General features: G+C 32.9%; 2 protein-coding genes across 2 annotated transcripts; both read right to left on the bottom strand.

Annotated features, from left to right (window-relative positions):
• Positions 1–820: 820 nt before the first annotated feature.
• On the bottom strand, positions 821–6,156 carry LOC130954773 (uncharacterized). The gene is made up of 9 exons (XM_057881535.1): positions 5,989–6,156; positions 5,788–5,893; positions 4,941–5,079; positions 4,484–4,592; positions 4,268–4,404; positions 3,672–3,808; positions 2,784–2,890; positions 2,415–2,542; positions 821–1,289 (listed from the first exon to the last, which is right to left on the bottom strand). Exons 1-9 carry the CDS (start codon positions 6,031–6,033, stop codon positions 1,217–1,219), a joined length of 981 nt encoding a protein of 326 aa, XP_057737518.1. The 5' UTR covers positions 6,034–6,156; the 3' UTR covers positions 821–1,216.
• A 1,431-nt stretch (positions 6,157–7,587) lies between these two features.
• Positions 7,588–10,846, bottom strand: LOC130957758 (uncharacterized). The gene is made up of 2 exons (XM_057884603.1): positions 10,033–10,846; positions 7,588–7,649 (listed from the first exon to the last, which is right to left on the bottom strand). Exons 1-2 carry the CDS (start codon positions 10,844–10,846, stop codon positions 7,588–7,590), a joined length of 876 nt encoding a protein of 291 aa, XP_057740586.1.
• Positions 10,847–13,807: the final 2,961 nt, after the last annotated feature.

Raw genomic sequence — 13,807 nt, 5'->3', positions numbered from 1 at the left:
GTTGATTTGCAAGTTGTCAAAGTTTTGATGGAATAATGCTTGGGGGTATCTAATATTGTGATCATACATATTTCATTTTTTGCAAATTATAAATGTAAAGGTCTCATAAATTTCGTTTGAGAGTGTCTTCCTTAGTCATTGAATACTTTGCCTAGCTTCTATTCTTTTAAGTTATTTTGGCCTACCAAGCTTTCATATAAAGAACGTAAGAAATAAATCAAATAATAATGTCTAGGGTTTTTTTCTTTTCACATATTTACCGAGCACACCACGTGAATTTAGGGGGCAGATCTTTGTTTTGACAATGCCCCCCTCAAATTTTCTAGAAAAAAATTAGTAGTTTTATTACACTAGTATTAGCTGTTCAATTAGTTGATGTTTTTGGTTTTCTATCTCAAGTATTTTAGAGTATTTAGGTTTAAATTCATGTCAATTATAATAACGGTAATGCTAAGAAGAAAAAAAAATCAGAACGTATTTTATTCAATATTTCATTAATTATTGTAACAATTAATAAATACTAAATAAAATAAATTTTAACTATTTTTAGTTAATTTATTTTGGTTACCAATATTTCTATTATAATAATATACAACATATTAGATTAATAGATGAAATGGATTTAGACAATTGAACTTTTTAAATTTTGATTAACAAACACTCAATTAAATAAACACAAAACCCATCCAAACTTTCATAAACCTTTTAAATTCTTAATTTTGTAAACTTTTTCTTAGAGTATAATATGCTGAAGATGCCACTGAAATAAAGTGTATCAGTAAGAACTTTGATACTTAAATATAACAAGATACTGAAGTATAATTACCCCACAAGAAATTACACTGATCAACCAGAGAAACAAATCAATTTCTAGTTACCCTAACCCCCCACCCCTTTTTCTTCCTTTTTCTCTCAAAAAAAAAAAAAAGAAAAGAAAGAAAAAAGTGTTCATAATTTACTATAAAGAGAAAATCCAATTGTCAACTAAAACTAAAATTACAATGGAATGGAGAAAATATTAAAGTTACATACATGGACGCTATAATATAATTTATCTTTATCCAGGCCAAAATAAATTTCCTTGCCTAATGCCTATAAAACAATGACTTGATCTCGAGCTGTGAAAAATCTACTATCAGTGACTTCTCAAAAAGAATTGGCACTAAACCAGGGCAATCGGACATTCAGCTAAAACATTTGAGCATAAAAAATAACATTATCTATATCCATCAACATCAAATCTGGTTTTACAGACAAACTGATAGTACTCTTCCTGTCCATAAAGTTCCCTGCAATAACAAACAATGCAACATCGTAAGAAAAACCAGAAGAAAGCTGTCATGTGTTTGTCTAACCCAAAAACAAAGACAGATTTGTTTCCAGTTTCCACCCTTTCTCGGAAGCTAGCAGCTAATAGCTAGCAAGGACGATTTTCAGCAATCTTGGTAAGCCCAGAGTTTGCCTAGAACCTTGTTTTATAGGAAAGTTTTCAAGTATATCGGTACACCGGTGTTTCAGTGATTTTTAACCGTTGATCTTAATTATACTTTTTATAATTAAGATCAACGGTTAAAAATCACTGAAACACCGGTATACCAGTACACTTGAAAATTTTCATGTTTTATAATGTTCAAGGGTTTTGACCTATGAAGCATGATTATACCAGAGACACTAGACAGCACCATACTAATTTCAATTTATTGTGAGAGTCAGGGATACAACATACATATAAAATATAAAGATTTTTTAAATAAATTATAATAATGACTTGGTATTTTAATAATATAAAGTACAAAACTACAAACTAATTTTTTTAGGTGGAATCTATCATGTCTAGGCTACGTGGCTATGGTGGCTAAACAGCTTCAGCAATATTTAAAAAGTATTACTAAAATTAAAGTAACACGTTTATACATTTATCACCTTTCATTTTTATTTTTCAAATTAAAAAGCATTGTTAAACAATAAAAAACACTATTTTAATTTTACCCACACTTTTTAAGTGTCGCTAAAATTGTGCGGTCGCCATAACTATAAATACCATAACTTGCACCTTTTTTATTTGTTTTAATGTCTTTTTCAATTATATGAAGTATTTTAGATAATTTTTATATTAATAATTAATGATACACATTATTTCAAGAAAATAGGCAAAGAATAAAACATCAACACACGGTCATATTTGAATGTGTCTAGGGGTGTCCGGAAAAATATTTTTTAATTAAGATACAATTGGACATGAAAGACACATGTATCATATGAGTGTTGTATCTGAAATGTCTCAGACATATATTTGCAAATGACACTTGTTGAAAAGACACAGAAATCTGATAAGAGTCATAAAATTGAACAAAAGTATGGTTCAGAAGCCAATCGGCATGAAAACAAGAAAATAAAAAGAAAAGCAAACTTACGCTAGATCTGCCATAGACTCTGACTTGTTCACAGCCTTCCCTTCAGGGAACTCTAGGCAAGAATAATGCATTATCATTTCCTTTATTGTTTGCTTGGTACTTTTCAGATCATTATCCCACAAGATGCACTGAAATCAAGAACAACATTTTATAGTTAATAGCATGATACACACAAGCTCAAAACCATCCACCAATATGAGAATTTGTAAAACCATTTCTCTAAAATGAAAACTCCACAAGGCAAATAGAATAACAACACAGAGTCTTAAAACTACATATACACAACACAATCACTCTTTCTCAAGGAAAATAATAGAAGGTTCCCAAGTGTGTAATTGTGGATAATATAGAACAAAGAAACAACATCACCTTCCGGAGATACTCTCTTTTCACATCTTCATAAGGAAGTTCTCCTTCAGGCAAAAATACGGAAGCATTCCAGAGAGCGCCTCGAGCAACCATCACCGATGCGGCACCTTATGCAAAGTCATACTTAAAATTTAATATGAATGAACAAGTAGCGAGTTTATAATGACAGAAATCAATGCAAATAAAAACTGTTGTTACATGTTATAAACAAAACGTGGCAAACAATAGGAAAGGAATTTCCCCAGAAAATTAGATTAAAAAAAGTTACTTTCTCAAGGCTTTCTATGAAATACGGGGGACACCCAAACCTTCAAATTCTTTGTACCAAAATTTTAAAATATTTGGTCCTCTCCTAGAACTTTTATGCTTGTAGTATGAAATACCTAAGCTATTAAGTCTGATGTTCAGCCAAACCATCTACAAAAGGCTTAATAGTCCATTTGCATCCTTTTCTTCTAGGGATAATTACAATTTACCCGCTCTAAGCTTTACCCCGTTTACATTTTAGCCCCCTGAACTTTGCAAATATGCAAATGAATCCCTGGGCCTTTCATAAATGCGCCACTAAACCTTGTTAACAATGTGGAAAACTGAAAATTGCCAATATGATCAATCTGCATGTATGGGAAAGCTGAGGGAGTTCTTTCTTTGCACATTTTTAAAGTCCACGCACTAAAGAGCACCTAACATACAATTCAAAGGGGGGTAAAGCGCAATCAACCTTTTTTTATTATTTTTATTAATTCCTATTTTTTCTTTTTTTTTCTTTTTTTTTTCATGTCATACCAGAGTTTTTTTGTAACTAAGTCAATTTTGTAACTAAGTCAAAGAAAATGCCTTTTTACCAGAGTTATATTAGTCAACATTTTATGAATTCATTTCAGCTACCTGTAGCAGATTTGATACGCTGGATATCGTTGTACTCAAATACATCACCATTTGCTATAACTGGAATAGATAATGCTGACACAATATCAGCAATTTCACTCCACTTAGCAGGATCCCTGGGCCTATCTGGGACTTTTCTGGTAAATAGATTAAAAGAAAAAATAAGGTATAAGGCATCTTTAGTGCAAACAAAGATAAATTGATTGTCATATTTGTTTCCTCATCAAATTGTGCACCATTTGTGGTGTGTTTGCTTTTAATTGTTAGCACATATGTCCTATGTCACTTTTGAAATTTTAAAGCATCACAATTTCCATTATAAAATATCCCCACATTTTAAAGCATCACAATTTCCATTATAACTAACTAGATAATTCTGACTGTCTTGGTCGTTGAGTGATTAAGAATGATAACTTTCTTAGTTTGTGTTTTGGAGGGAAAGGGAGGAAAGAGAAGGGAATTAAGAGTAAAATGGACTCCGCTTTACTCTTCAAGCCCTCACTTCGTCTCCTTCCACTACAAAATTCCAAATCACAAACATATCCTCAGACATTACATAGGCAGGTAGAGGTTCCCAAAGGAAACAAATGGTTTACCTTCCATGGACAGCAAGAGCAGAAACACCAGTTTTCTCAATTCGCCTGGCCAGTTCCACCGTGTCATTGGGTGATTTTAGAAGTCGAATCTTACAGGTTACTGGTGTGCTCAAATTCCTCCTTAATGTCGTCAAGATCTGGTTTGTAATGAGGATGAATTTTTTAAAACAAAAATTTGCAGAATTACAATTAGAACTATAGATTACAAAGACTTACATCATGAATAAGATCTGGCTTGGACAACAGGGCAGAACCCATGCCACCATGGACAGAAAATGACTTTGGGCAACCCATGTTAACATCTATTGCAGCAACATCCTTAGCGCTGCATCCCACACCCAAGAAACTTAAGTAAACATAAAAAGTAAGACGATGAAAAATAATGTTATTTCTTCCTTTAATCATTTGTTGGATGTTAGAAAAGACACATGTTGATCTAGTTTAGCATGTTCCAAATGAAAATATAATCTACTTCAACTTAGAAATTTATGCATTTTCAGATGATATATTAGGAATTGGTAGAGATAAAATATCTTCCTCCTACAAATCATGCAATAATTAAGATTGCAATGCTTTAATACGATATATGATTATATGAACACAACTTTTGATTTTTTTATTTTTATCAACTTCAGTACCAAGAATAAGAAACCCACAGGTACCATTAACTTACACTAATTGTGCAGCAGATAAGGCCCTCACAGCATCAGAAGTCCCTATTTGAAAAACAACCCGATTTCTTTCTTGATCACAGGTTCTAAAAACAACACCTTCTGTCCCCTTCTCCACAAAATCAGTGGTTCCAATGAGTTCTGATCAAGAAGATAAAGGAAAACCAAACTAAATAAGTGCATGATTGGATATCCACAAATCTTCTGCATAACTTTGTAGCCACAATAAAAATCAATAAACAAAAGCTCTATGAACATTAATATGGAAATATGAAAAAAAGAAATCAAAATATTCAACGATCAGTTATCATCCAGAAAAATAAAAAACCAGAAATGAAAAGTAACCAAAACCCAACAAAGGGCAAAAGCGCTGGGTTGCCGTTATCGTATTTGCTATCAGTTATAAAATATTGATTCAAATGGAATACATAGGGAAATGGCAGGCCTTAAATCATTTTATTTGTTAGTGACTTAGTACACATATATAGTGATGATAAACTGTGCAAGAACAAAAAACAAAAGTATTGCCAGTCCCAGATGTATGATATGAACAAAAAACAGTCTTCAAATTTCTAATCGTGATACTCATTTCGTAAAAGCTTTCCCTCAAATCTACATGACTACAAAATCTACTTCATATGCTACAACCTTTCATATTCAACAATCAAATGTTCATGCATTTAAAATAGAAAAAAAAAAAATTTAGACTTCTGCCGTGTTCTCATTCGTTTAAAACCTTCCAGACTAAGTTCTAAAAACCTAGATGTACAAAAAAAACCACAATTTTCAAGTACCAAAATAATTCCAAACTGATGAAATGATGCGAAACTCAAAGATTAATTGATGTACCATTGACTCGTCGTTCACACTTGAGGATCTTATGATCAATGATTTCCTCGCCATAAGTGATATCTGCACCATATTGAGCAGCTAGTAATCTTAATGGAAGAGTGCCCTAACAGTAATTAATTGATTAATCAATTAATTAATTAATTATAATGATAGTTAATTTATATTATAGGTAATGAGAGAGAAGGAAGGGAAACTCACGACGCGAACCATGGGAGCAAGAACGAGTTTGTTGTTGTAATCCATCAAAACCTGACCTTTTTTGCGGCTTCCGCGATGCTCGGAGCTCTCAAGTCTTAATCGGATGAAGGGAGGGAGAAATTCAAGACCCCAACCAATAACGGATTTACGGTTTTCTTTTTATTTTTGGGTCGGGGTCAGAAGAGTACAAAGTGAAACACAGAAACATGGGCTGGCCCTAATATTATTTTCTCTCCCCCGGCCTAGTCGAGTCGGACTTTAATTTTTACGAGCCTGATTCATATTATAAATATATGGTCTAAGTTTATCTCGGTTAATTTTTATAGGTTTGAGTCATGTCTGTTTAGAGTTCCACAAGTTTACGAATTTATTTAAAAAGCCTATTATGTGAATTATAACTCAAAATAATAAATTTAAAATATTTTAAATTGACATTAAATATATTTTAAAATTTATAATAAATAATTTATAAAGCATAATTTATTTATACATCAATTATTAACTATATATCATAATCCTACTTATAATTTATAAACTTCTTTTAATAAAAAATCTATAATCTTAATTAATATTGACTAATAAATTTTTTAAATTTTGTTTTGTGTTTAATATAAGTAAATAATTAAATGTTTAAATTAAAAATAATTTATTTTTTTAAAATATTTTGACTAGCAGTCCAGCAGTTTTGTAGGCTTTAAAAGCCTACAGACTGATTTTATTAACTAATAGACTTTATAAAAAGTTAAAATCTAATCTATATAATAAAACGAACCGAACTACAAGTCCCGTTGAACAATCCGACCTACTTCCATCCCTAATTAGGAGTTTATAACAGTTGACAGGATAATTGTTGTAACACCCTACCACACAGGGCCTTACGCTTAAGTCGTAAAGCAGAGGTGGCAAGGTATTACGACCTCTAAAAGAAAATGATATCTACATAGATATAGTTGGGTGAAATCATATTTAGGAGCCTTGAAGAACAAGCTAAACAAATTGATAAACAGAAAATCGTGACACACTCGCATGGATATTCGTAAAACGGACAAGTAAAATCGAAATATAACTGAACACATATATATACATATCAGAGTTCCAAAACTCAGATAGCAAGCTCCAGACTCGACCTGCGAAGCTAAGGCCGACCAGAGTATATAATTATGTATATATACAACCCAAAATAAAACTCAAACCACAAAATAAACCCCTGTATCTCCAAGTCGACCTCTAGGAGGGACAAAACACAAAATATACATGCGGAGATTCTATAAACATATATACATAGCCTAAAACAAAATATGACAGTCCAAAAGACCGTTCTTCGCTTGTAAAGAGGATACCCAAATGCTCAACGAGGTGTCTCTCGACCTGCATCTGAAAAACAACAACATAATATGGGATGAGAACCGGAGGTTCTCAGTATGGTAAAGGTGCCCGCATAGTTAATATAAAAGGTATCGGGAAAGCCAGAGGCATTCCTAGAACTTCGACACTCAGATTTCAACCTAAGAATTCAACTAAACCAGAAATTAGGTAAGTTGTCTAAGGTATTCTAATTCTGAATCTAACTTTAACCTAATAATTCACGTTCTGTCTCCTCTAATCCTCCGAATCACTGGTGGAACAACCCTCTCTCCTCACACCTTCGTCAAGAGGAATTTCTAAGAAAACATACACATACAGCTCAAACAAGGAAAACACAGATAGAGAAGCATTTATAGCAAGTAGAACAAGTAGTGGATAAGCATAATTAAACAGTTAAGTAAACCAAAACAATGCAAACTCAAGCAAACAAACAAATGCATATGATGTATGCCTGTCCTATGGCTGATGAGTCTCATCTGTCGGTTATACAGCCAACCCGACAAGTCCTGGTAGTTAACCATTGGACAGTCCCTCTGTGCGCGCATCCCCAAGCTCAATAATATTCCATGGAGTCAAACTCCAAGCTCAAATATAATATTCCATGGAGTCACACTCCAAGCTCAATAGTATAGTATTCCATGGAGTTAAACTCCAAGCTCAATAATATTCAATATTCATATTTATATGCATGCCCATGGGGGAATCCGGGGTGTTAAAGTGCCCGGTCACATCTTGCGACAGAGGGTCAATAAATAGTCTCAAATACACAAGCCACATAATAATCTCTTTCTTTTTAAAATACCACTTCAAATCAAACTCCAATTCTTAAAGAAATTTTGGCAGTATCTCCTCTAAAGCTCGAATTTCTGCCACCCTTCAAGGGTCCCGACTATCAAATCAAACACCTCTCAGTCCTTCAAATCATTTCCAATAACAAATTATTTCATAATCAAACAAATACCAATATTAAATCTTTTCCAAATCGACCAACTTCAACAGCAAATTATTGACAACAGCTAAACCTCACATTTTATACCATATACACAAACCATCAATTATTCACTCAGTTCATCCCTATCTTAAGGTCTTCTAGCCTAAGTTTTCACGTGACATTAAATATTAACTACGAGAAACCAAAACCATACCTTCGTATGGAATCAAAATATTCAAAGCTTCGGAGAAGCTTTTTGACTGAGCTATTGAAGAAGAAAATGTCCAGAATCGTTTATGCCTCCTAAAACTCCCGTTGGCCAAATTCAAAAGAAAGAGGAGTTACGTCACTGTCAATTTCCACTAATCAAAAATGGTGCCAACGTGTAGAGGAAGAGGTTACGAATACTCTTACCGAATTAGATTTTTATTGGAGTTACGGATTGCAAGAAATCGAAGCCGGAGGTTCAGAAGGATTTACGTTCTCTCTCGGTCTTCTCTCTCCGTTTTCTTTCTGTTCTTTCCTCTTGCATACGTTAATGATATATATGTATGATTAGTACGCCGCCTTAGCTTCCTTTATATTATATACACTTTATGAAAGGGAATTATAATAATAAATTATACTTATATAGAAGGAAGCTAAGAATGAATTATAATAGCATAATATTATATTACAAAGCTTAATATTATATGTATACGTATACATAACGATAATGATAAATTTTAGTGGATATATATATATATATATATATATATATATATATATATATATATATATATATATATATATATATATAATGATTGAAGTATTAGGTTAAATAGTGAATAATAATAATAATAATAATAATAATAATAATAATACAGGAACAAACTTTAGTGAATAATAATAAGGTATATTATATATATATATAAACGAAAGCATAGGTAATCAAAATAGGAAAGTCAGATGATGATGATGATGATAATAAATAATAATAATAATAATAATAATAATAATAATAATAATAATAATAATAATAATAATAATAATAATAATAATAATAATAATAATAATAATAATAACATGAATTTGATTAAATTAAAATTATTAGTTCAATTTTTGATAATTGAATAATTTTTCTAAAAATAAGGAAATTCTAATTTTATAAAATAAATTATAACTTATTTATATTTATATTTTTAAAACTGAGGGTCACTACATTCTACCCACCTTATAAAAATTTTCGCCCTCGAAAATTGATATAACATGGAAAAGATTCATACTAACGTAACTTCCCTTCTTAAACATGTCAAAGAAAAACAGAAAGATTTGACATGCTTTGTTTGTAAATCCAGGATATTCTTATGGCTTAAAAGTCTACGCAAAGCGAAATATACAAGATAAACTCGATGCAGAAAAGTTATAAGGCAGGCTGATATTAGAATGACGGGTTTATCGCTTTTAATACTCGTTTCATCTAGTTCCTAAATTCTGCCGATTCTAATGGTGTCATCATACGTAATGCTTTCGAAACTGGTTCAGCCTCTGACACTAATTCTATCACAACTTACTTTTTCTCTTGACACCTAACCGGTTATTAAAGAGATATTTCTATCGGCCTAAATTTCTAGTATTTATCTAAGTCCAAAACTACGCCCAGTCTTTCTAGTCCTAAACTTTCACATCCGATTATGTAACCTAAATGAAAGCGGGGTCCTAGCTCTACATAGAACAAATCCATTCTACGCATTCGGTATCATACTTACCTCGATCCTGTCGTGGCCAACCCGTATCTGCGGCTCTCCCACGCGAACAATCCCTAGACATATGTCCCGGTGCTCCACATCGAAAACACATTCCCAGTCCGTACCTGCGCGGCTCTTCTGGAGTGGTCTCACCAAAGCCTTCCTGTAGCAGTGTCCACTTCATGGAGCAATCCTCAGCGAGCTGGCTCTTCTTAACCAGCTCAGTGAAATTTGTTAGCTTTTGTGGATACACGTAATTAAAGATATCTCTCCTTAGTCCTTTCTCATACTGAGCACACTTCCATTCCTCATAATCGGCTGGATTTCCTTGACAAGTTTTTGAGAAACGGCACAGGTTGTCGAATTCACGGGTATAGTCAGCGACGGACATATCCTTTTGCTTCAGCTGCATTAACTCCAATTCTTTTGCAATGCGAAACGCATGCAAGAAATATCTCCCGTAAAACTCTGTCTTGAATCTATGCCAAGGGACATCCGTTAACTCCACCTGCAAGGTATGACACAACTCTTGCCACCAATTCTGAGCATCTCCCTCCAACATATGAGTCACTATCTCCACTGACTGTACTTCAGGAACGTGCTGAGTGTACAAAAATCTCTCTACTTCTCGAAACCACTGATCCGCCTCCAGGGCATTAGCGTTTCCGTTAAACCGAGGTGGACCATTCTTGAGGAAATCAGTAAGGGTCATTGACTTATAGTATTGACTTATGTTACTCGTACTAGCACTAGGGTTTCCACCTCGACGTCCTTGCACTGGTTCATCCTCGGAATTTTCTCTCCGTATACCTCGTTCGGATCCACGAGACGACATATGGTCCCTGTTCACACCAAACAAGTGATATTAAGTTGATCAGTCTCAATATCGCAAGTTTAATGCTTCAAGTTCCAAATGCATGCTCATGAATATTTATGCCACATATATCAATCAGATATCCTAATAGCACATACACACACCTAGAGTATGCCCAAAAGCATAATCAGTCCATCCCTCAGGCTCTACAGGAACGAACTGCTCTGATACCATAATGTAACACCCTACCACACAGGGCCTTACGCTTAAGTCGTAAAGCAGAGGTGGCAAGGTATTACGACCTCTAAAAGAAAATGATATCTACATAGATATAGTTGGGTGAAATCATATTTAGGAGCCTTGAAGAACAAGCTAAACAAATTGATAAACAGAAAATCGTGACACACTCGCATGGATATTCGTAAAACGGACAAGTAAAATCGAAATATAACTGAACACATATATATACATATCAGAGTTCCAAAACTCAGATAGCAAGCTCCAGACTCGACCTGCGAAGCTAAGGCCGACCAGAGTATATAATTATGTATATATACAACCCAAAATAAAACTCAAACCACAAAATAAACCCCTGTATCTCCAAGTCGACCTCTAGGAGGGACAAAACACAAAATATACATGCGGAGATTCTATAAACATATATACATAGCCTAAAACAAAATATGACAGTCCAAAAGACCGTTCTTCGCTTGTAAAGAGGATACCCAAATGCTCAACGAGGTGTCTCTCGACCTGCATCTGAAAAACAACAACATAATATGGGATGAGAACCGGAGGTTCTCAGTATGGTAAAGGTGCCCGCATAGTTAATATAAAAGGTATCGGGAAAGCCAGAGGCATTCCTAGAACTTCGACACTCAGATTTCAACCTAAGAATTCAACTAAACCAGAAATTAGGTAAGTTGTCTAAGGTATTCTAATTCTGAATCTAACTTTAACCTAATAATTCACGTTCTGTCTCCTCTAATCCTCCGAATCACTGGTGGAACAACCCTCTCTCCTCACACCTTCGTCAAGAGGAATTTCTAAGAAAACATACACATACAGCTCAAACAAGGAAAACACAGATAGAGAAGCATTTATAGCAAGTAGAACAAGTAGTGGATAAGCATAATTAAACAGTTAAGTAAACCAAAACAATGCAAACTCAAGCAAACAAACAAATGCATATGATGTATGCCTGTCCTATGGCTGATGAGTCTCATCTGTCGGTTATACAGCCAACCCGACAAGTCCTGGTAGTTAACCATTGGACAGTCCCTCTGTGCGCGCATCCCCAAGCTCAATAATATTCCATGGAGTCAAACTCCAAGCTCAAATATAATATTCCATGGAGTCACACTCCAAGCTCAATAGTATAGTATTCCATGGAGTTAAACTCCAAGCTCAATAATATTCAATATTCATATTTATATGCATGCCCATGGGGGAATCCGGGGTGTTAAAGTGCCCGGTCACATCTTGCGACAGAGGGTCAATAAATAGTCTCAAATACACAAGCCACATAATAATCTCTTTCTTTTTAAAATACCACTTCAAATCAAACTCCAATTCTTAAAGAAATTTTGGCAGTATCTCCTCTAAAGCTCGAATTTCTGCCACCCTTCAAGGGTCCCGACTATCAAATCAAACACCTCTCAGTCCTTCAAATCATTTCCAATAACAAATTATTTCATAATCAAACAAATACCAATATTAAATCTTTTTCCAAATCGACCAACTTCAACAGCAAATTATTGACAACAGCTAAACCTCACATTTTATACCATATACACAAACCATCAATTATTCACTCAGTTCATCCCTATCTTAAGGTCTTCTAGCCTAAGTTTTCACGTGACATTAAATATTAACTACGAGAAACCAAAACCATACCTTCGTATGGAATCAAAATATTCAAAGCTTCGGAGAAGCTTTTTGACTGAGCTATTGAAGAAGAAAATGTCCAGAATCGTTTATGCCTCCTAAAACTCCCGTTGGCCAAATTCAAAAGAAAGAGGAGTTACGTCACTGTCAATTTCCACTAATCAAAAATGGTGCCAACGTGTAGAGGAAGAGGTTACGAATACTCTTACCGAATTAGATTTTTTATTGGAGTTACGGATTGCAAGAAATCGAAGCCGGAGGTTCAGAAGGATTTACGTTCTCTCTCGGTCTTCTCTCTCCGTTTTCTTTCTGTTCTTTCCTCTTGCATACGTTAATGATATATATATGTATGATTAGTACGCCGCCTTAGCTTCCTTTATATTATATATACACTTTATGAAAGGGAATTATAATAATAAATTATACTTATATAGAAGGAAGCTAAGAATGAATTATAATAGCATAATATTATATTACAAAGCTTAATATTATATGTATACGTATACATAACGATAATGATAAATTTTAGTGGATATATATATATATATATATATATATATATATATATATATATATATATATATATATAATGATTGAAGTATTAGGTTAAATAGTGAATAATAATAATAATAATAATAATAATAATAATAATAATAATAATAATAATAATAATAATAATAATAATAATACAGGAACAAACTTTAGTGAATAATAATAAGGTATATTATATATATATATAAACGAAAGCATAGGTAATCAAAATAAGAAAGTCAGATGATGATGATGATAATAATAATAATAATAATAATAATAATAATAATAATAATAATAATAATAATAATAATAATAATAATAATAATAACATGAATTTGATTAAATTAAAATTATTAGTTCAATTTTTGATAATTGAATAATTTTTCTAAAAATAAGGAAATTCTAATTTTATAAAATAAATTATAACTTATTTATATTTATATTTTTAAAACTGAGGGTCACTACAATTGTGATGGAGACATTGTACCAATGGTCAATATATTTTTGCCTCATAATAACCACATCCCAGGTTCAAATCGCTGGGTTGTGATAGAATATTTA

This window comes from Arachis stenosperma, chromosome 10 (assembly GCF_014773155.1).
Source record: "Arachis stenosperma cultivar V10309 chromosome 10, arast.V10309.gnm1.PFL2, whole genome shotgun sequence".
Taxonomy (NCBI): Eukaryota; Viridiplantae; Streptophyta; class Magnoliopsida; order Fabales; family Fabaceae; genus Arachis; species Arachis stenosperma.
This window is presented reverse-complemented; position numbering and strand designations above follow the sequence as displayed.